At 42.4% G+C, this 24,321-nt stretch overlaps 1 protein-coding gene across 7 annotated transcripts in view; it reads left to right on the forward strand.

The window, feature by feature from the left end:
- The window catches only part of WWOX (WW domain containing oxidoreductase), a 941,967-nt gene that overhangs the window by 36,880 nt on the left and 880,766 nt on the right, over positions 1 to 24,321 (forward strand). For all 7 annotated transcript variants that reach the window (XM_055305708.1, XM_055305709.1, XM_055305715.1 and 4 more), the window contains exon 5: positions 8,650 to 8,756. In XM_055305708.1, the coding sequence (XP_055161683.1) occupies positions 8,650 to 8,756 (107 nt within the window). The remainder of the gene's footprint in view (positions 1 to 8,649; positions 8,757 to 24,321) is intronic.

The following is a 24,321-nucleotide window of genomic DNA, read 5'->3' on the forward strand; positions in this document are numbered from 1 at the left end:
CATGACTTTGGGAGCATAAAGACTTTAATCTTTTCAAAGAGGCAAAGTAATATGACAGTCTTTAGAAGGTGAGTGCCAAGGTCAATCTGAAATTAAAAAAATAAAAAAAAAAGAGTGGGGGCTTGAATTTGGAAGCTGGTTATATGGCTCACACTGAAGATGCAGGCCGGAGCAGACTTTTCATTCTGGAAGTTCTCAATGGAATGGTGAAGGTTTTTTTTTTTTTTTTTTTTTGTTTTCCTTTCTTTTTTCTTTTTTTTCAAACAATTCCTTCCTCACCACTTCTTAATTGACAGGAGTGGAAAATGCCTTGGGAGATAGGCTGGTCCTGGCCCCATTGGTTGCTGAGAAAGTAAAAGAAAGGGGTCTTTTTCTGGACAAGTGCGGTGCAAGACCCCAGCGGCCTCCCTTGTTTGCTCTGCATCATAAAGAAGCCTGTCTTGAGCGGACTGCACAGTGACGGAGGAAAGGAAATCCTGGCCCAGCTGTGAAAACAATGAGCTGCTCAGTAACATAATACGGTGTGCTTGCAGATTCAGGGTTGGGTTCTCTCCTCTTGAAGTGGCTATAAATTAATCCATCAAAGTGAAAAAAGGCCAAACTTCAGGGTAGACCTTTCCACTTGCGAACAGCAGAGACACTTTGGTTCTGTTAGCAATACTGCTGTGCGTGTGGAATTAAAGAGGTACACCAGGGGAGTGAGTGTGTGTTTGTATGTGTGTGTGATTTGTTATAAAAAAAAAAAGTATTGCCTTCCAAAGAGCATGCACGTGTGCCGGAAAGCACATGTCCTGGGTTTGAGATTCTAGAGCTGTCATGTTCTTTCCTATATTAGTGCCAGCAAGTGAAAGAAGCTATATCTCCTCGAGAACCTTGGAAATGACATAGTGGTTAATATGTCCCTTAAGCTGGACTTTTTTTTTTTTTTCTTTTACTGGAAAGCCTTTGTTTTTTTTTGTTTCTTCTATTTCATCCTATTTTATTTGTCTTCCTAAGTCTCTGGCCTGTGTTTATAAATGTACCAGTATGCTTTGTTAAAAAAAATTCCAGTGTGGCATCACCTTCTTCTTGAATCAGTGGGGACATCTTTGTCTTTGGCCTTCATAAAGACTGTTCTCTAAACTTTGGCACTGCAGCCTTTCAGAAACGAAAGAAAAACCTCGAGCGTACCTTGTAATGGCCAGGGTGTTAAGACCGTCCCTTGTAAAAGGGCTTACTGGTTGAAAGCGCAGAGGCAGGGTTCAATTAAGTCCGTACTTGTATGTTGTTGACCTTGGAGAATGTGAAGAGAAACGTTATTTCTGCGGATTAGTTATCCCGCCCGGTAGGCCTTCCACAGAGAAGTGTTTGTGAAAGCAAAGGATGGTGTTAATTCTGAGCCCTGTGATGAAATATTAAATAAGAGAGAAGGTAATTTGATAATGCATCACAGTTTGGGGACAGATTCCATTAAGTAAGTACGTTTATGTAATCAAGTAGCTGAAGAGGCCTCCATCCTTTGCCTTGACAAGATGACAGAAAAGAAATGGGCGTTGTTGGTAGGCTGTCGGCACTGAAGCCCGTGGCGTGGGGACCATCTCTTTCTCAGAAGGACGACAGCTCATTAAGGTTTGGCTTAAGTCATACACAGACCAAAAAATGTTAACACATATCATAAGAGACAGTATATATCAGAACAAGGTATAGCCAGCAGACACTTGGGCAGGTGAGTGATGTTCCCAGTTGGGTTTTTCCTGCCTTCAAGGGGCTCCTCCAAGTTTGTGCCTTTGAACTCACCTGCCCTGGACTCAGCCCACCACATCTCCCGTGTTGCCCTTTGATCTTATGAGTGCCAGAACCTCTCGGCCTGTTGGTTTCTTCGTGATGCAATGGTGACAGTGACACGTCGCAGCAGTGCTGTGAAGAGCATCTCAGAATTATATAATGTATTTCCTGGAGCCTCTGGCATGGCGCCCGGTACGTAGTGGTGCTCCCACGTCCTCCTCCCCTTCTTTCTTGGATTCTTCTCTCAAAACCAGGAAGCTCAAAATACGGTAGGCATATTCTCTTTCCTTTCTCACTTGCCTTGATCTTTCTGTGACCATAACTTGATCACTGTTACTTCATTTACGTGAATCAGATGGGTTTGGGAAGTATGGTCCTTGTGCTTACAGGGACGACACAGAGGTGCTGAAAGCAGTGGTTTGGTAATGTGAAAACTGTGTTTGAATTTGAATTTTCCTCAAATGTAATTCAGGATGAAAGACAGTAGGCTTCTCCTCTTGTTCTGCACCTGGGCAAGGGGAGTTGGCTGGTGCTGGGATATTCTGCAACTTGTTGATTTGTTCAAGATTGCTTCAGTGGTGTGGTGTGTTGGGGGGTGGGGATCATCATCTTTCTGGCCTTTTAATTGTGTGCAGTTACAAGTAACATTTGTCTCCAGTGTTTCTCAATTATAAATTAATAATAACAACCCATTAGAAATTACAGGTATTGTAAGCCCCAACTCCTTTGGGCATCTTAATAAAAATGATAATTAAAACCATAATTTACAGTAAATGGGGACACTGCCCAAGTAAATCCACAATATGGAGAAAATTAAAAAACTTAAACCAGAAGGAGCCTTCCTAGCACCAGGGAAAGAACTGGCCTTGTTCCTAGCTCCTACTTGACTGGGAGCTTTGTCAGTATTGGTGGGGACTTGGGTTCCATCTGATGTCCGTTGTGCCTGAGGAATCTGTGATTCTGTGCCTCACCACCTGTATGTCCTGCCAGTGAGTCTCACTGGGTGTGGTCACCTGCTCCGTCTGCCCCCTCCACCACCACACAGAATCCCGGTCCTCCTCTATAGTCACTGCCTGGGTTAGTCACCCAGTGGCCAGTCTCTCGCATGGCCTGGCTGGCATCTTTGGAGACTTGGGGTGCCCCCTCAGACTTAGACTCAGGCTGTCTTCAGGCTTTGGAGATGTTTGCTTCCCAAATCATTTTCTCATTTTTCTCTTAGCTATTCAGCCTCAGAGGGTACCTCATGCCCTCCTGGCTGTCACAGGGCTTTAGTGTCTCAAGCTCACCCACCTTCTGCATGACCACCTGAGATATCTTAAATGGATAGAATCATAATTAAAATACTGATGCTAATTGTTATTGCTCATAGGGCCACTCCCTGCCCCTCACCAGGGTCCCCTACTTTCTGCTTGCTGGACAGGCTTTCATCTCCCATCTAGTTCCCTATTCTTCCTTCACATGAGGCCCTCACCACTCCATGATCTTGTCTTGCCATGCACCCGTCCTTTCTTTTTTACGTCCTCTGGTCCCAGCATAGTTCTCACCCAGAGTTTCTGCTACCTCTCAGTGGCATTTGGGGAATGCCAAGAAGGTGGGTCATGAAACTTGTACCACATATTCAATTCCTGCAGGTTCCTGAGTTGTCACCATGCATTTCCTGCTGCCAAGTCTTCAAGAGGGTGGCTGGTGTCCTGATCTTCTCATGCTTGACAGAGTGGGACTTGATAGGGTTCAAGCCAAATCTTGAGTAGTCAGCATGGAACATTCTTTGAGGTGTGACCATTTGGGTGTGAAAACTCTAATTGAGGCAGTTTTGTGGCAAGGTTTGGGCATTGTCTCTAGCATGGATTTTTTTTTTTTTGGGTATATTATTTTTATTGGTGTTCGATTTGCCAACATATAGCATATAATACCCAGCGCTCAGCAGAGAAGGACACACTATATGAATTTTTTTTTAAAGATTTTATTCATTTGTGAGAGAATGAGCATGGGCTAGGGGAGGGGCATAGGGAGAGGGAAAGGGAGAAGCAGACTCCCCGCTGAGCAGGGAGCCCAACATGGGGCTTCATCCTAGGACCCCAGGATCATGACCTGGGCCAAAGGCAGATGCTGGACCCACTGAGCCACTCAGGTACCCCTCTAACATGAATCTTACTTGTATAATGTGCGTCTGAGCATCAGATGCCTGCAGTGGTCTGGCAGGTGAAGTCAGTGGTATGGGTGGTGACCATGGCCAACAGGAGGGTACAGACCCCATCTCAAGCTTGTGATGGGCAGGGGGATGGGGGCCCAGTGTGGTCTAGTCATAGGCTTTTTCAGAGATGTTGGAATTGGCCCTCAGGTGCATAATCTTCTGGGTTTTTTAATGCTGGTAACTAATTCACATTAGGAAAGAAGGGAGGAAGAGAGGGTGGGAAGTAGAGGAGGGAAGGAAGGAAAGGAAAGGAAAGGAGAGGAGAGGAGGAGCGAGGGAAACAATGTTGGAGCTAAACAAAACAGGCCATGGGTTTGACTTGTCCTGTGATCACCAGTTTGTAACCCCCATTCTAGAGAACGAAAACGAGTGTGAGAAAAGTGGATATTTAATAATTTTTTTTTTGGGGGGGATATGTTTTCCCTTTTATGGAACCTTAATGTTTGTATGCAAAGCTTGAAACCCTATACAGCAAGATATTAAACCTTCATGGCCACTTAATCTTCCTGATTGGATGAGATGTAACAAGTGCTAGAAAGCGGATGTTGCCTGTTGTTTTAAAATGTCGTCTTTTATTTTCTTTATATTATTTGCTTTAAATATTCTTCTGAACACACTTGCCACCTCCATGCAGTTAAGCCGGTTCAATTTAAACATTGTCATAAAGTTAATTTTTTATAAGATGAATCAGGTTATTAAATTTAGTAAACCATTGCCTTCATTATTTTGCACAAACTTTGGCACTGTGCAAAATTGGCTCAGCGCTACTACTTTTAGCTAATTAAACTGGTCATCAGCTGCAGTATTAGGAGCGTGAGGGATGCTATTCTCATGAGCTTTTCCCAGACTTTAGCAGTAGGTAGCATTATTAAACTTTTCTTTCTCTTTCTTTCTTCCTCTTTCTCTCTCTCTCTCTCTTTTTTTTTTTATAGAACTCTACACTCTAGAGATATGGTTTATTATAGGAGTGTTATTGTCCTTTCTTGTTAAACCTTCATCTTTTGAAATATCCTTGCTTTTGTTTCGGCTCCAAGGGCACTTGTAAAGGATAAGAAAATGGAGCTGTCTCTTGCAGCTTTTAAAAGGAGACCAGCAATGTGTAACGCATTGCTCAGATAAGGAGCCAGAGGGTAATTTTACACGACTCCGGTAAATGGCTGGACGGTAACCACAGGCAGGTATTCTGTGAAATAGAGAGGGTGCAGACTTATGGCTGCAACCTGTTGCTGTCATCACATCAGGTGTGTTCCTCTTCGTAATAAAAAGTCCTTTGCCGTAGGTCATTTTGTCACCTGAGATAGCATGACTTAAACAGGTTTGTTTGGGAAAATAAATTTTGATAGGAAATGGGCGTGCTCTTTCCCCATAGATTTCTAGGTAGTGTCATTTAAAATCACAGTGAACCCTGTTTTTGCAGGATTTTAAAATTTATTCATTGTAAAAAAAAAAATGAAGTCAGAGGACCATCAATATTGTTTGAAACAACTTGTATTGTTTGTAATAGTCGAGAATTGTAGCCTGTTAGCAACCTCTAAGAACCATTTGTTCCTTTGGCAGATATGTCTTGCATCCTCCTGGGTGTGAGTCCCATGGGATGCAGGGATCAAAAAGGGACAGATTCTAAGGAGTTTATAGTTAAACAGGTAAATCCAATAAATAGAGCCCTGGGGTTGACCTGACCCTGGGTCATTTTGATGTCCTCTCAGTCCCTCAAAAAGACTGACGAATGACCAAGCTTTGTGTCCACCATCTTTCCCGACTTTATTATTATTTTTTGCTTTTTATACTCTCTGATGAAAATGTGATGAAAAATATTCCTGATAATTGCTCCAACCTGGACATTTCACAGGGATGCAGAGTCCATGATTTCAACAAGATCTTCTGGGTGTGTAAAGTCCTAGGAGTGCAGGTGAAGTCGTTTTTGGCCACTTCCTGTTCCCTCCATATGGCTGTCAGCATTTCATTAGTCTGATGGATGTAGCATATCAGTCAGCAAGATTTCGTCCTATGCATGCCCCTATCCAGTTTTGGAACAGCTGGGCTACAAAACCTGGTGTTTTACTTCTTTCTCTTTCTTCAAATGATGTAGGTGCCTTTTGCCACTAGTGGTAAGTGGTAAAATTGGCATCATGGATCAAAATTAGTAAATTTCAGATTATTGTCTTCTTATCTCAATGGCTCTAAGCTATGGCTTCAACGAACAGCTTTCACTATATATACCAAGGAGGTTGCAAACAGATGTAGATGTTAAATATTTCCGATTTGAAATCCTTTGGGCACCATGTTAGCATCAGATTCAGGTATAGGATATTGTCCTTAGATAATGGTAAGTGAATATCTTGGGATGTAGAACTTGACATAGCCTGAAAAATAACTCAAGTTATCCCAACAATGGAATTCACGTGTGTTCTGGAGACAGTAGTCACACAAATGGAATAGTGGGTCTTGTAGCTAATTTCACTTAAGTTCTGGTTGATATTAAAGCCAGTTAGCTCTTGGGTTGCTGCTGGGAGCAGGTCGAGGAGAAAATGTTAATTTTTCGGTCATAATGACTGGGCTGTATTTAATAGGTCATACAAATCAGAGAGGAGACCCAGGCTTTATACCAAAGATTTTGGAAAGAATGGGAATTAACACTTGTTTTCTACCTACTATTGTTATGTTAGGCTCTTAGTGTAAGTTTACTATCTTACTCCTCATTTTAAGAAATGATCTCTCAGTTTCTGATGGGTTAAAGGCATAGTCCAGAGCTTATAAATAGCCAGAGCAGGGGTCAACATCAGTGTGTCAAACTCCTGAGTCTGAGTTTTCCACTATGCAGTGTGCAGTGTGGCTTCCCCTGAAAGCTAGTTTATATAAATAGACTGGCCTCCATGAAGATTAGATATATAGAAGATATGAATGAATGAATTTTGCTGGACTCTTTCACATCGCAACCTCAATGTGAGAATGGAACTCTGATTTTTCATATATATTAACAGTGTCTAGGAAACAATAGTCTGTGGTCATTTGACATGGCTTTGGCTGAATTACAATGTTGCTCCCTCTAGTAGAATTGATTCCTTTGTCATTGTGCTGTACTCAGTGTGGTCTTTCCACACAGCTTATAAGACATACCGTTTTATGGTTAGAGCAGTGGTGTAGGGATCAGGCTCTGGAATTAGACTTTATAAGAGTTCTAGTTGTTCTACATCCTTGCCAACATATACTTAAACTTTTTTTTTTTAATTTTAGCCATCATAGTGTTAGGTATGTAATAGTATTTCATTATTATTCACACTTCCTTAATGACCGTAGAGTTTGAGGCTTTTAAAATAGTTGAGTTTGGGGGGGCGCCTGGGTGGCTCAGTTAGTTGGGAGTCTGCCTTTGGCTCAGGTCATCATTCCAGGGTCCTGGGATTGAGCCCTGTGTTGGGCTCTCTGCTCATTGGGGAGTCTGCTTCTCCCTCTCCCATTGCCCCTCCCCCCACTTGTGCTCGCTTGCTCCTTCTCTCTCAAATAAGTATATAAAATATAAAAACCAAAATAGTGGAGTTTTTCTTCTTTTTCTATTTTGTGGAATAATTTTTGGAAGATAAGTGTTTTAATTTTCTTAAATGTTTGGTAGCTTGTCTATTGAAAACATGGATCCAGAGTTCTCATTTTGAGGCTTTTCTTTATATAGATTTTTTCCTAGGTTATGTGTTACTATTATCATTTAGATTTTTCCATAAACTTTCCTTTTATGTTACTCTTTGTTACTTTTTCCACCTCCAGATTTCTAGGGTCATTTTCCTCCTGCTTGAAGAGTGTCCTGAATGTCTCCTCTAGTATATGGATATGGCCATAGCTGGTGACATAGGCTCTCAGCTTTTCGTTTGCTTTGTGTTTAAAAAAATGTTTACCTTCACTTTTGAAGAATACTTTTCACTGGGCATGGAAGCACCAAAGCTGGCTCACCTTTTTTAGCTTTTCCGCTTTTCCAGGTCCCGGATCCTCACTCAGAGTGTCCCTCTGATTGATGCTTTCAAGGATGTGTGCATGCACATGTGTGCGTGTGTACGTGCATGTGTGTGTGTATGTGTGTTGTTTTGTCCAGCTCTTCTAACTGTTCTCCATTGCGAGAACCCCAGGCTGCCATTGTTGGATGCATATAGCATGACACAGAGTACCCCATCCAGAACATATAATAAAAATGTTGTATGTTTGTTTTCTTTTTTCAGGTCTGTTTTTTCTTATTAGACTGAACTCCTTGAGGGCAGTGACCACGTCTGAGTCTTTATACATCCTTACTCTTTATATTTAGTGCAGGATCTGCTCATATTAAGTGGTTGTTATATGGTGGACTGTGCTGTAGTTCTCCTGTGGTTTATCCTACACCTTGGGAATGGCTGTGTTCCTGGGATCGGTTTTTTCAACCTCAGCAGTGTTGACACTTTGGGCCAGATGGTTCTTTGTGGTGGGGGCTGTCCTGTGCTTTGTAGTATATTTTGTAGCATCCCTGGCCTTTACCCATGAGATGCCAATAGCACCCTGTCCCCAATTGTTACCACTGAAAATGTCTCTGGATATTTGCAACTGTCTACCAGGGGACAGATTGCCTCTGGCTGAGAGCTACTACGGTAACGTGCACGGTGCTCAATAAAGGACATTCAGCTGAGTCAATGTTTTGCATTTGTGTTTTCTAATGTTGACTTTCCTTTAAACCATAGGGTTTGAAACTGCCAAGTCTTTTGCCCTCCATGGTGCACATGTGATCCTCGCCTGTAGGAATATGACAAGGGCCAATGAAGCTGTGTCACAGATTTTAGGAGAATGGGTAAGCAAGTCCTTGACCCCCCCGTTTTTTTTAATTGTCAAATACACACGCTGGGATAAACACATGGAGGTTTTAGTACAGTGCATAAAGTTTATTGCTCTTGGAATAATGTTTTCTTTATTTTTAAAGTCATATTCACTTTGTTTATTTTATGAATGAAAGGACAAGCAAGACTGTTATTATCCACACGTTTGTTTATGGTTCATTGTCAATGTCATCTGCTTTATTATTCAGAGGTTTGAGAATGTTTACTCATTCGGCTCATTTATTAAGAAAAATAAAATGTGGTTAATGCCCGTGTATGCAGCTAAGACTTTGTTATGCTTATGGTTTTTAAGGTTAGGAGAGGGTGCGCTTTAACCCTGTGTCTGTTTTTTACTTTTCACTTTTCTCTCTCTTTGTGGATTTTCATATTGAGACGTCTGTGCATAAACATTTATTGAGGGTTCTCAGTCCTCATGAGGCTAAGGATATAGCATATTAGTCAGAACAAAACCCCTGCCCTCCCTTGGGGTTACTTTCTAGGTAAGGAGAAACAGACCATAAGGGATAATTCAGTTTAATATTCAGCATACTGCCAGGTTGTTTTAAACACATGAAACACAGTAAAGCAGAGCGAGGGATGAAGAGTTAGAGCGTGGGCCATTTTGGTTTGGATCCTTAGCAGAGAAGCCTCTGATGTGGTGATATTTGACATGAGACTTGAATTAAGTAAAGGAGGGACATGTGTTGTAAGCGGTGGGAACAGCATGTGCCAAGGCTCAGAAGGTGGAGTGTGCTTGGAGGATTCAGGCTTGGCAGGGCGGCCAGTGTGGCTGGAGCCAGGTGGCAGGGGAGGAGGTGACAGAGGTGCTGTGGGGTGTCACTAGGGCCTTAGAGCCAGTGAGAAATAAGACAGCGGAGAGTTTGAGCCAGAGTAGCACAGGTTGATCACTTTTGTAGCATGATCACTGGGCTTTAGTGTGAAGCATAGACCGTATTCATTTATTCACTTGTCATTTATTCAGGTTTAGGATGTGTACCCTGTCCTAGGTTCTGGGGGCTACTACACTGTCTCCGTACAGCTTTCAGCCCAGATTGGAAATCAGATTTAACCAAAGACACATAAACATCAATGCAAATGTGAAATGATGATACTAGGTATTAGGAAGTATGAGTACTCCAAAATGATGAATAAAGCCTCTAGGTGGGGGACATTTGAAGTCTCTGAGAAGAAAGCGACTGAGCTGATCTCAGTATTTCCAGATCTCAGGAAAGACCTGGAGAAGTGGGGAAGGAAAGTGGAGAAGGTCCACTTGGGCAAAGGGAATGACCTGTGTGCGGCCCTGGGAGGAGGACGGGGAAGAGAAGGAGGAGATACTTGCAAAGCTGGGAGCAGAACATAAAGGGGGTGGGATGATCCTTCCCAAGGCTGTCTTTGTTTTCTTTTTCTTTTCTTCTCTCTCCTTTTTTTTTTTTTAAAAGATTTATTTATTTGAAAGAGAGAGAAAGCAGGAGCAGAGCAAGGGATAGAGAATCCAAAGCAGACTCTGCATTGAATGCAGAGCTCAATGATGCCCAGCTCCATCTCATGACTTTGAGATCACAATTTGAGCTGAAACAAAAAGTCGAATGCTCAACAGACTACGCCACCCAGGTGCTCCACTTTTTTTTTTTTTTTTAAAGATGTCTTGGTTTTCTGAATGATGTGGAAGACTTCTTGCCATTGGAAGAAACAGACCATGGTTACTTTAGGAGAACATCTGATGTTCTAGGCTGAAAGGTTATCAAAGTTAAGTAAAGGAAGATTTGTTTCTGCTCTTTTTACAGTATATTTTAAATGAAATATTTCAAATTCAGTGTATTTCAATTGTTTTGAGTTCTCTGGATCCTTTAGTTTTGAGTTACATTAAAAAAAATACAGGGCTCATTTTTTTCCTGATGATCTGAGCATCTCTGTAACTCTACAGTTAAGTAATAGTCTATATTAGGTGATATAATCACCTTTAGAGATGTACAGGTGAACAGATAGTAACATGTGCATATTGTCTGAATCTTCATGCAGCACTGGGAAGGTATCAAATAGTGAAAGTCCCTCTCAGTCCCTTTGGAAGAGAAATATTTGCCATTTCTTGTATATACTGGCAAATATGCACATGCCGTTACAAACTTTGATTTTTTTCACTTTATACCATTAGGAGATCTTTTATTATCAGTGCATATAGGTCCACCTCGTTTTTAACTGCTATATAATCTCCATTGTGTGCTTGTGCTCTAATTTACCTGAGCAGCTTTCCTTTTGCTGAACTTTTAGGTTGTTTGTCCGGTTTTGCTATTCCAAGTGATGCTCTCTTAAATTTCAGTCTCCTGTATTTTCACCCAAAATTGGGTCTAAACTGCTGCAGTGAGCATTCTTCATATGTGCTTCTGTGAGTGACATAGGGCACAATCTTAATAGTGGGCTCATTGATTCAAAAGGCATTTGTATTTAAAATTTTGGTTGCAGTTCCCAGTTGTTATCTAGTGGAGTCGTAGTGGTTTCTGTCCCCATTGTCAACGTGGAAGAGTACTATTGTCTAGCAACGGATGGTGTCTAACCTATAACGTTTTGCCATTTGATTTTAAACTGGAAAAAAATGAAATTCAGTGGCCCTAGTGATACTGTAAGAACTGTATTGTATAATGATATGAATATTTTAACCTGTCTTGAAAGGTAATATTAAAGCACCAACCTTTATGCATTTTAAAAATTGTCTTCATGGGACACCTGGGTGGCTCAGTCAGTTAAGCATCTGCTTTCAGCTCAGGTCATGATCCCAGGGTGCTGGGATGGAGCACTGAGTCAGGCTCCTTGCTAATCTGGGAGCCTGCTTCTTCTTCTCCCTCTCCTTTTGCCTGCTGTGCTCTCTGTCAAATAAAAAAAATCTTAAAAATAATTATCTTCTTGTGTCTGAGCATAGATACATCTGTGTTTAACCCATTATAACTGTTGTTTGATGAAGAGAGGCAGCAAATCCTGGGTGTTCCCTACTTGCCTGTGGGGCCTTGGCAAGAGCCTTCAAATCTGTTTTGTGTCTCAGGTTTCTCACCTCTGACAAAGAAGGTTGACTGGTATGAGTGTAAAGATCCACCATTTAGTTTTTCTTCCTTGTGTCGTAAGCCATAATTGGGTCTCTGGGCGTCCGTTTCTGATGACAGAATGCATCATTGCCTGCTTTCATTTTATAATATCAGTAACCTGATGTCAACCGGCAAACAGTGCTGCTCTCAGAGAGTTACCCCCAAAATATTCACTGTCCGACACATTAAGTAAAGGAAATGGGAAGAAAACCAAAACTAATACTCACATGCTGTTTCCAACATTTAAATCAAATTTTGTAAGTTGTAAACTTAACCTCTTTATCATCTCTCATCTGTCTGCTAGTTGTCTGCGAGTATCATTACACCATTTCCTCATTCCCCCAGACTATGATTATGGAAGCTCATATATAGCACCAAAAGCCATTTTGTGTCAGTGCTCTATTACCATAGTGCCCAGTGTGTGTGAACCTGCCTCCGTGATCCACCTGGAGCTCCCCTCGCCACCCCACCCTTGGTGCGTGCTGGGCTGGCTTCCTTCAGGCCCTTGCTTACCTCCTCTCTGGGCAGGGACTCGATCTGGCACATCATTAAATGCCACCTTCTTGTGTTTCTCAAGGTCAATTTGATTGACTCCAGTTTTTCCAGCTGCTAGCCAGCTTGAGCGTGTTCATACTTTATCTGGTATGAATCCTATCAGTAGCGGAGCTGGGAAGGTACTGCAGCATATTGGTGCCTCACGGGAAGCTCTCGAAATGATCCAAAGTTTTTTGTTGCAGCAAAAGCTCACTCAGAAGTCTGTGGGCTATTTGGCTCAGCATTGGCTTGTATGTGCCAGGGCTCTGTGGGCATTCTCAGCTTGGCTCTGGAGATGGAGTTCATGCCGCCTTCCCCAGCATGTTCTTCCCTGCCTCCATGGCACATTTTAGAATTGCCGTGTTCCAGAACATTCATGTCTGCCTCTAAGCCAGTGGGACATGATTCTATGCTTACCATAGGGCATCTAACAACCATCCTTTATAGAGAGTCCCATATAAAGTGCCAGCTGAGGCACTTTATATCCCTCTTCAGGAGATGCAAGAGCCTGGTTTTCTCCATTTTACATAAGAGCCAATGGCGGGCTCAGAAGGGTGAAGGGACCCTCCCAGAGACACACAGCTGATGAGTGTAGAGGCAGGCTCCTGGCACAGTTGGTCCATCTGGTCTTCAAACCCAAAGTCTGTCTACTTCATGGCCCAGCTTTTCTACCACATTTGGCATCATGCATGTTTATTACCTTTCAGGCTTTGCGTTCAGAATTGCTAGATGATATTTGAGGGATTAATTTCAGGATTAACCCTAATTTCTCATAGGAAGCAACACTGATTTACCTTATTGTCTTAAGCAGTCCTTTTCATTGAAGACATCCTTTATAGAGTTCTCAAACTACTTTTGGGGGGGCTCTGGCTATTTAGTAAAATATAACTTAAATGAAAACACATTCCATATGGAATTATATTAAGAGCCTATATGAAATTACAACTACTAATAATTATTTCATGGGAAAATGCCCTCCTGCTGAGATGTTTTGGATGCTTGAAAGTTAGTAATAAGAATTGAAAACAATTAAAATTAGATAACGTGGACAGTAGAGAAGTAAACTACCCTCTTAAAAGGCCAATCCATTTAGCATAATTTAGAAAGGAGGGAGGGTAGGGAGGCCCATCATTCCCCAATCATATTTAAATAAAGGATCTCTGGAACTGGGGTTCAGTGCCTGTGTTGTTAAGCGGTCCTTGGTAGGAGGATGTGATCTATCTCTTCACATTCTTAATTGGATTATGGACTAGAGTCCCCTCACTCTAAGACAAGCACCTAATTTTTTCCTAGGTATTCCAAGGAGCCGATATGGCTGGCTGAGCAGGAAGTTTACTTTCCTGTTTTCAGGATGGAGTGGCTTCTGTTTTATGTAGCAGCACTTGTCTGTATGCTAAGATTCCATGTGAGTTCTCTACGTTTAGGACCCTGATAGATGTGTCTGAATCCCTGCTGTGCTGTGTTTCCATGTTTATGGAAGTATGGCTCATCCCACTCTCCATCCTGAAATCTAATGACCTCTTTGGGGGGTTATATGTAAAGAACAATAGTTGATCAGGTGTCAAAATGCACTTTATAAACAGCCCCAACCAGACTCCAGCAGCCCAGTGTGGAGCACCTTAAAGATTCTAAGTGGGGCCTCCCCTACTTCCTCTCTCATCTCTCACCTTATTACCATTCCTGAATTTTAGATTTTTAAAACTTGGGAACTAAAGCTTCTGGGCCTGGGGAGGAAGCAGGTTGAATAGAGCTAAAGCAGCTGGGCCTGAGGTCACCCACTTACCTACCAGTTGTGTGCAGGAGAAAAAGGGGTGGGGCCATGGCTAGAGTTGCTGGGGGATCAAAAGAGTGGGGGAGGACAGCCTGCTTCTTGTGTGCCAGGCCCTTACTCAGTTGCTTATCCTGTAAGAGAGTTCACACATAGAGGCTGCCCATTAGTGAAACAGGGCCCAGTGAATGTTCTGAAGCTCTAGCATCTACTGGAGATGGAGATGACCAGTGAGGTGGGCAGAAGTGGCCTGGCCTGGGAAGAGGGGCTAATAGCCTTCCCTTGGAATTATTATGTGACCCACTCCTGATTCCTCAGAATGTAGCTTGGACCTGTTCCCCTATCATGAGGGAGGAGTGACTCAACTATGTTTAGTTTGGTGAGAAGCTTTGGTCCCCAAGGAAGACTTCAAGCCCATGCTTTTCTAACTTGTGTTTTTATTTCGCCTAGACTTCAGGTCTTCTAGAGACTGGTTAGGATGATATGCATTTGGCCAGGAGAATGCAATAGGGATCCAGCTCAGCTGCTCTTGTTTTCTCATGGGTAATTTAACCAAGACTCCCAAGAGGTCTAGAGAAGGCAGGTTGGGTGGTCCTCGGGATGTCTCCTGGGCCAGTGTCCCTTCGTAGGGCAAATCATCTCTAGCTGACTACCATTGCTATAAAATATGCTGTGTTATAGCATATTCTAAGGCAAACCTTAGAAGCATATATACCCTATGATCTTGAGTGAGTTTCTTCTCCAGCCATGGTTTCTTTATCTGTAAAATCCAAATAATAATATCTATGCTGGGAGACATAAGTGTGAGTATTAAATGCACTGACCATATGCATGTGTAGTATTTAACACATTGCTGGGGGTAGATTGAGTAGTCAATTAAATTTTATTTGCTGCTATTAATAACAACAATAATAATTTCTTATTCATACATGAAGGTACAAATGATGCTTACTCTTAACCTCTCCAACTGGCTACAAGAGGAGCTGTAGGGAGGATGTTTATCAGCATGATTCAAATGGAGTTGCAATGAATTCTTTCTCTGTCTTCCTGTATCTGGACTCCTACATTTTATTAGATGTGTATTTAGTTTGTTGATTAGTATTTTCCAGTGGAGCTCATATTAGCACTCAACTGTCATTTGAAAAGCCATCTTAATTATTTATGAGATTGCTTTTTCTTTTGTATTTACAAAGAAATACACTTTGCATATATTTAGGAAAGATGATTAAGGGCTCAGTCATCAGGAACAGCTAGCGATGGCTTATACCAAAATGGTTATTGAAAAAGCAGAGAGATGAGGGGTAAAAAGAAAAGATTTATTAGTCAGAGGTAATGGGATATGCATGTGTTAGGGAGAGCGCATGCCTGGTTGATTGTAACCACACAGTTTGATGCTGGCTGGACTGAAGTGTCATAATTATTGCCATCTTCGATAGACTTGATACTGGGGCTGTTTATCTCATTGGAGGGAAGGCATGTGGAAAGCTGATGGTGTCATGTCATATTGCAGCCCTGCAGGTAAGTATCGGAAATAATGGTTTTAGTAGTATTTGCAGATAAGGAGGACTTGGTACCAACCAGTGTATTTGGCACATGGGTTTGATACTTTGCTGTGCTTTTAATAGATACCAGCACCCTATGTTTTCATGACACGATATTAAGAGTGATGGGGCAGGATGCCAAGCAATAAGTGGCTTGCACTTTTGAGGACCACTGGAAGAATCCAGCTACTGTTAGGCTCCCTCAAATTGTACTCAGTGACTTTATGATCTTGTATAGCTTTGGAGTTTGTGTAATTTCCCCTCTGAGAATAAAAGCTTAAATCCTTAATTTGACTTCACAGACCTTAGGTGTGATGCCTTCTTTTATGCAGTATGTGCATGTTGTGGAGGAGGCAAACAGCTCTTAATGCCTGTCTAATCTGGTGACCTGGCTCAGGAAAGATGATCATCATTCAAAGCATCACAAGTTATAGGACTCATCCCCATTGTTTTGAATGATCTTTAGCTAAATGAAAAATATAAAGACTATTAATATTATTAATAGTTGAAGATTATTGGGAAAAATTCATCTTAAATCAGCTTCTAGATTGGTTCCTCATTTCTTTGCTTTAAAAATTGTTTTTATGTGTAGTATTGGATTTTCAATAAATAAAGTATGATATAAATAAGTCTGCGAACCAGCAAGAACTATATAAACCACTTGCTTAAATCAATAAGCATACGCACACACACACAAAGGTGAAGGTAAAGTTTTAGAGTTCTCCCTTAGGACACTTCCATTTTCAAAATGTCACGTTACTATCATTCCCTGCCTACAGGGTTGTGTATTCATATTTGTCTCTCTACAAGGCACAATGCTTAGCATTTAGCAATGAAATATCTATGTTATGTGTTAAACCACTTTGCAAATGAGGCATTGGACGCTAGCCAGGGTGAAAAGGCTTGTCTAAGCTCACCTAGCTGGGAGCTGTGAGGTGGATCCTGGGTACGAAGCCATATTTGCCTGACGCCAAAGCCATCTTGTCACTTAATCCAAAATTCCTGGTGTATGTTCTGTAAAAAGACTGGCCTCACTTTTTTAAAGTCTTAGCCAAAGATTGAATTCATAGAGGTTTGCATGTTTATGTGTGAATATTTCTCTGTTCCTGATAATGATAACCTGTGCTTCCCCAGGAAAGAGAGCTTCCAGGGTCCCTTTTGGTAATCTGATGGATCTGATGAACCTCGCCTCACCAAATTTGCTCTCCTTCCCAGACTTCCACTTCAAGCAGTGTTTAGAGTGTTTACTGTTCTACTTGCGTTGCTTATTTGACCTTTCTTGTCAAAAACTCAGGAAAGATTCTTTATCAGATAATAAATTATGCATCCCCCTCATTGACATAATTGTTGCTAAAATATTCTGAGTTTTCTCTGTTTGCAGATTGCCTCAGACTTGTGCCCGGTCCTGTCCTTCAAGTTTTCCAGTTCATTTCTCATTCTGAACATTTCGCATTGACATAGTCTTGGGTGCTATTCATTGTTCTTTGATCATTGTCTCTGTGTCTTCCTTCCACATTCCTTTTTTCCCCCTGGCCACCGCTCGCAGTCTTGAATTGAATCTTTCAAACTTTATATCCATTGTAACCTTTGTATAACAAGGGCTGTGATTAACTGTGGAGTTTTAAAGAGTGGAAGTCAAGCATAGGTGGCTAGCTCCAAACCATCACTCCCAATCATGTGAAACCCAAAGCAGATGCATCCTTTCATTAATACGGGGTCCCCTGAGTTCTTATTAAGCAATTTTGACATAGTTTGAAGGGACGGATCTCCTCTTGAGATGGTGCTCAGCTAATGGCTCTAAGGCCTGCTTCTGGCCACTAGGTATTTAGGCTCCATTACTTAAGAGAGAAAAAACATGCTAGGGACTGTTTTTCAAACTTATGGGGCATTACAAAGAGTCTCAGATATTGCAGGTGTTAGATTGAACAGAGAAGAGACGGTAAAACCTCCTACACAAGGACAAATGCAGAGATACAGTGCAGATGAGGCAGCCAGTCTCAGAATGGGGCAGCACACACTGTAATAGGTTAGGGTTTATTTCAAATGTATATTTAAAATAGACTAATTTTTAATTTATAGGGAGGCAGCCCAGTGGAGTAAAGGGAACCTCAGCTTTGGAAGTCATTCTGACTCGGGATTGTATCCTGGTTTGAACACATGCTCACTAGGTATCCTTGGGCAAATTTGGTTATGTCTTTGAACCGTGGATTTTTTTTTTAAGTTTTTATTTATTTATTCATGAGAGACAAAGAGAGAGAGGCAGAGACACAGGCAGAGGGAGAAGCAGGCTTCGTGCAGGGAGCCCGATATGGGACTCGATCCTAGGACTCTGGGACCATATCCTGAGCCGAAGGCAGATGCTCAACCACTGAGCTACCCAGGCATCCCTTAACCATGGCTTTTTTACCTGCAGAATGGTGCTAATAATAGTTCTCCCTCATGGTGAGGATGAAGTAAAATAACACATATAGTGATCTTGTGATGTGTGATAAGAAACATACATTTTGGTCTTCCTCCCTGTTTCTGGCACGGAGCTACTAAAAGCCTTGGACTTTCCTAAGTGGTGAGAGCCCTGGAGGGTGTCTTCTGTTATATTAATGAAGTGAGTTTTGGACCCCAGCCAGGATGGGGGCTGATTTTCCATGGAGCCCACTGTGTGATTAGAGGGTTAGAACTTCCAGTTCCACACCCTGACCTTTGGGGAGGAGAGGTGCTGGAGATGAAGTTCAGTCATCAGTGGCCAATGACTTAATCATGCCTATGTAATGAAGCCTCTGTAAAAACCCAAAAAGGAGAGGGTTCATGAAGCTCCTGGGTTGGTGAATGCATGGAGATCCTGGAGAATGGTGCCCCTGGAGAGAGCACAGAAGCTTGTGCCCTTTCTCACACACCTTGCCCTCTGCATCTTTTCTATCTGGCTGTTCTTGAGTGACATTGTTTTATAATAAGCCGATGACATAGTGAATAAAATGTTCTGGGTTCAATGAGCCACTCGGAGTCTCAGAAGGCACGTGCTCTCTTGTACAGAATGTGGCATATAGTAAAGACTCAAGAAATGAGTCCTTCAGGAGAGGCTGACTTGTTCAACACATCCCTAAATTAGACAAATATATCAGAAATCTTTTTTGGAAAATGACTTTTTTTTTTTTTACAATAAATGATCAGAGTACTAGGACATAGCAAGCCTGTTTTCATCTTCTCATCATTGTGTCAGTTAATATTCAGATGAACTAATGATGGATGGTTTCCTTCCATCCCCAGGGGGTGGCGAGGTGGTGGTCTACACCCCAGATGCCAATGGTATGGAGCTGGCTGCCCTTTTGCAGAGCTTGGGGTTGCTGCAGGAGAGAAGTGGAGAAAAACTGTGACCCCAGGGCATTCATTGGATACTCATCCCTGCCACTTAGTCACCCGGGGGTGCGGATGTGACTGACTTTTAGAGATCCTAAAAAAGGAGGCCTCACAAGTATCCATGTTGGTTTTATGATCTGTCCATCCATTCTTTGATACCCCTCTTCTTAGGAGGTGGAGCCTGATTTTCCTCCCCTTGATTGTGGGCTGTACTTAGTGATAAACTTAATAAGTAGCACATGGCAGAAATGAGGGAGTAGGACCCCCAGGGAGGGTCATAAAGGCATGCAGCTTCCTCCTTGCTTGCTGTCCTGGATCATTCCTTCTGAGGAGGCCAGTGGCCATGTTGTGAAGACACTCATGCATCCCTGTGGACAGGCCCACATGACAAGGAATCCAAGCCTCCTGCCTAAAGCCTTGGGAGTGAGCCTTCTTGGAGTCCTCCAGCCTCGTCAAGCCTGCAGGGGACTTCCGGCTGTCAGTTGACAGTGACCTCATGAAAGATCTTGAGTCAGACTCACTTAGGATTCCTGACCTGTAGAAACTTGGTGGGGTAGAAATACTTAATCGCTTTAAGCCACTGCGCTTTGGGGGAAATGTGATGCACAGCAATGGGTAATGTGCACAGGAGTCATGGCTTCAAGGGGGGAAGGATCTCTGGAGAGGATCTGGACAATGAATGAATTCAGAGGACAAGACATGAACACTCACCCAGTCATTGCTTCCAAATGCAAGGAACCTTCATTTTTTTAGGGAGGTGTCAACTGTCCAGGTCACCTCGTTTGACTCTTTGAGTTGTGCAGACCACGTACACAGCATCCCCGAGCAGAGCTCCTCCAGCTATGGCTTGTACTCTTCCAGTGATATGTAAGCTCCTCCCTCCCTTGGCAGCCCCTCTCAATTACACTGTTCTCTCTTATATTGAAGGCAGCATCTTCCTCCGAGTGTATCCTATCCACCGGCTCTGGTCCTGCCCTCTGAGTTTCCCTAGGCTGCCTTCTCATCAGAATCTGCCTGGTAACCCCATCTCTCAAATTCCCTAAATAATAAATCAAAAGTTATTGAAGACATCGGGTTACTAAAAGTTGGCGGTCAGGCTGGCCCCTCTCCTCACTCTGCAACCTCTGTCCTCTTTCATTATTGGAGTCTGGGATGCGCCTGGTAAGGCTTGGCAGCTGGGGAGAGCTCCGTCTGTTCCGGCATCCTTCAGCCGGCGCAGATGCGGAGCCCAGGCTCGCTTTGCCTTCCCTGGAGTTAATGAATCAGTGTGAATGAAGAGCACGGTCTCCTTTTAAATGACTAAAGAACACTGCGCTCATTTACCCGGCAATTCTCAGAGTCTAATTGTTCCAACTACAATGTGATCTGTAAACTGGGTAGCTGGGAGAAACTTCAATGCATCTTTGTAATGGCTTTGTTGTTGTTTATTGAGAGGGACTAATTAACTTTGATTATTGCACTAATATTGTGGCACTTTGACAGCCTTTCAGATTTATGACTCTGGGAAAATAAACAAATGAAATGCAGGTGCTGGAGCAGAAAGAGTAAGTTATTACTGAACTTTAATTACTTGGAATGTGTAGCCAGGAGAGAATTAGTTGATGAATTACAGGACGCTTAAAATCTACATCAAATTGTAAGCAATATGAAGACAAAAATGAAGGGGGTTGGGTGGGAGGGTGCTATTTTTAAGGAAGGGAGAGAACACATCTGTAATGGTCTCAGTAGTGTTTCATTTCATTTCATTAATCCCGGTGGTTTCCAATGCTGCAGAAACTTCCACAGTGCCACTCAAACCCCTTCTGACCCAGAGCTCCTCAGCTGCAGTGTCACCACTGAATTTGTTTAAAATGCAAATTCTTGGGCCCCGCCCCAATACCTAAGGGATTAGAATGTCTGGATGTGGGGCCTAGCAGTCTGTGTTTTGGAATCCCTCCAGGAGACTTTGATTCATATAAAAGTTGAGAAACACCCCTCTATAATTCTCAGGCTGTTTGATTGATTGATTGATTGCTTTTTTTTTTTTAATTATAAAAGGGCAGGGCAGATTTTTATCTCTGCTTACAAAAATTAGATGTTCTCACAACCCAGTTTGCTAATTAGCCTACAGATTTTCACACTATTTTTTTTAATGGTACAAATATTTATTAAATATCTTCTATGCCCTTGGTATAGTGGGTGTTAAAAAAACAGTTTAGAATATTGTCATCACTATGCTCGCTGGCTACTGACATAGGTTTTAGTACCCAGTGAGCGTGGTAAGAGTCGTACTTTTAGGATTCATGAAAGATGCTTTCCCCAGGGGCTTCAAAGCAGGATCCTTGAAGAAGGAGCTATTGGCAGGCTGTAGTCAGCTGAGATGATGGGGGTGCATTCCATTGTAAGGAAGAGCATGAGCAGAAGGAAGGGAGAACAGTCAGGTTTGGATGTAGTGTTGGAGAAGAGGCCGGAAGTTGCCATTTGAAGCCAGATTGTTCAAGACTTTGGATTCTGTTCTACTAGGAGAATGGGCTTTATTCTCTCAGTCCTGACAGCCATTGAAAGATCCAAGTGGAAAAAAAAAAAGAAAGATCCAAGTGGGCATGATGCAGGTCTACACATGGTGATGCAGAAAGTTGGATGCTCAGAATGAAATAGAGAGGGGAGCATTGAGGCCGGAGACGGTGTTAGCCACGCCTCGGGTCAGCAGGGTTCGAGTGGCAGCCATGAGCTGCAAAAGATGAGAGTGATGCTCACTATACTTGCTTATTTCCTGACATTCAAAGACTGCTTTTAAATCCAAGTCCCAAGTCCCAAAGGATAAAAATAATCATTCCTTCCAATGTCTCCTGCTCTGAGAACCTTCAACAAATTTGGGGGGAACATGGTTCTCACTCTTAGAAACTCTATGAAAATAGAAACATGTTTACTTATCTGTAACCCTCTCTCAGAAGTAGGGTGTTCAGACAATTCATTGTTCAAATCGGGAAATGCTGAGAGCCAAAGGAGAGGCTCATAATAATTATGCTGGGAGAGTAAGCATAAGCAAGGAAAGACTGTCAAGTCTGAGAACCCTAATTATTCCAAGAATCCACCCCTAAGTGAAGGTCACCCCTGAGTGGCTGGCCTTGCTAGACTCAGTGCGGAAGGGGCAGGTCGGGGTTCTGACAGGGCCAGTTTGAGCCTCATTCTGGCCATTGTCCCTGTAGTTCTCGATTGTCTCTTTTTAGCACTTTTCCTTTCAAGATGCCGATGCCACTCTCACAAAGGCTCGGCCAGCCCCCTACCGAAGACTGTCCCTGTTTTCTGGACAGTTGCAAATATGACTCCAGATCTGTTGTCAAGCAGTCTGCTAAGTTTTCATTTCAGAGACCCTTCCTTTCATATTATTCCACCGTCTGCAACCTTCTGGTCCCCTCTCTTATTGATACTGATGGATATTTGAGGAGTAGGAGTACATTTCAGTGTTAGACTGAGCCAGACCCTTTCACAAGGCAGATCTGTCCAGAATGCCATTTAGAAATCAGTAGTGGTCATTTTATAATTGCATTTGTTTGGGATGGTTCACAGCTTGCCTGAACTATACATGTGGAGAACTGAGAGCTAGTTAAAAGTTTATTTTCAGCTCTGGGTAAATTTGCATTACTGGTGGAAATGCTGGGGCACTTGGCAGTGATGTCAGTGATCTTAGCTGTATCACAGGCTTGAGCCGCTGATTATGGCATCCTTGCAGACCTGCCAACACAGATGGTTTTGGGGATGCATCAAAGAAGAGCAGAGCTAATTCTACATTCTGTTAAAAATAAAGTTCTTTGTGGTCACGTATGACCCACTGGGTTTTGTGTGATTCTTCTAGCCATTACTTTTAGGGGATACAGCAAAGATGTGAACCGTATTATGCAAGAATAACATGATAAGAAATTCAGATGTGAATTAGTGATGCTCTTTGTTTTTTTAGGGGCAATTATGAATCAACAGATCACAGTTGGGTATACTGTGGTTATAAAATGGTAGAATTTAGGATTGGAAAGGACTTTCTGAGGACAGTTTAACTCCTTGACAGATGGGAAAACAGGTCCAGAGAGGGTGACTGACCTGTACAATGTTACTTAGCCGATTATGCCTCCTTTTGAGACATATTATCATGCTGTCCACTACCTATTGTGAAAAAAATGTATATATGGGTTTTTAAGAAGAGCAGAAAATTTTCTGTAAGATGGGAATATAAGGACCCAACACTTAATGCTCAGTTGGATGGTTTGCTTGATTCTCCTCCTTATTTTTATGATAATAAAAATAGTGATAATGGTAGCTAGTAGCACTGTGTGCCAGTCACTGTGTAAAACACTTAAAATCCTTAATTCGGCTCATCTTTATAGCAACCCTACTGGATCGCTAATAGTATGAATCCTGTTTTTAGAAGAAGATATGAAGCACAGAGAAGTTTAGGACCTTGTCCAAAGTCACACAGCATACAATCAACAGAGATGAAATGCTGTAGGAAGGCAGGAGCCTTGCCTATTTTATTCTTTTATTGCCCCAGTGTGTAGCCTAGTGCCTGGTCAGTAGGAGGGATTCAGACTTATTTGTGGAATGAATGACTGGGTTGCAACCAGGTTGAAAATTGGGCCTTGCTCGTTATAACCCAACCAGCAGCATCCTGTCACTGTGGGAAGGGATGGTTTGGTTGGTTCATTTTTTGGAGACCAGACCAGCGGAAGGTATGAGCACCCAGATTATTTTTCTCAAGTATTGAGCTATGCAAATTGATTTTTCACATTGATGCTCCTGTGGTGCCTCTACGCCCCCCCCCCCCGCCCCATCCTTCAGCTGCCTTCTAGCTAGTTAAAGAAGGATTCATTGCTTATGGGACATTGTGTCAAGCATCTGGCAATTCCAGTTCCTTGAAAATTGCGGATCCCAATTTGGGAAATTTCAATCAGTCAGCTTCTTCAGCCCTTCTGGAGTGGTGAGAGTTAGCTGCAATGAAGACAGGATTCCTAAATCAACTCAATTTTGAAGCACAGGCAAATGGATCATTGACAAAGAGAGGTCAGCTCTGAGGGTAGAGGACATTGTGTGAAAGGCTAGCACATGGATCCAGGAGACTTCTGGTCTCTCCTTAAGACTCTGTGTGATCGAGGGAGAGAAGACGGACCAGAAATCAGTAACTGTTGTAAATGAAAAGGCCTATGATGATGCTGCACTTTTGGAGGTAAAGAGAGAAACCTTCTCATTCCCTTTTACTTAGGTCAGAAAACCAGCTTAGGTTGGCTTTGCTTCTAATGCCCCT

Source organism: Nyctereutes procyonoides, unplaced genomic scaffold (assembly GCF_905146905.1).
Source record: "Nyctereutes procyonoides isolate TBG_1078 unplaced genomic scaffold, NYPRO_anot_genome, whole genome shotgun sequence".
Classification (NCBI taxonomy): Eukaryota; Metazoa; Chordata; class Mammalia; order Carnivora; family Canidae; genus Nyctereutes; species Nyctereutes procyonoides.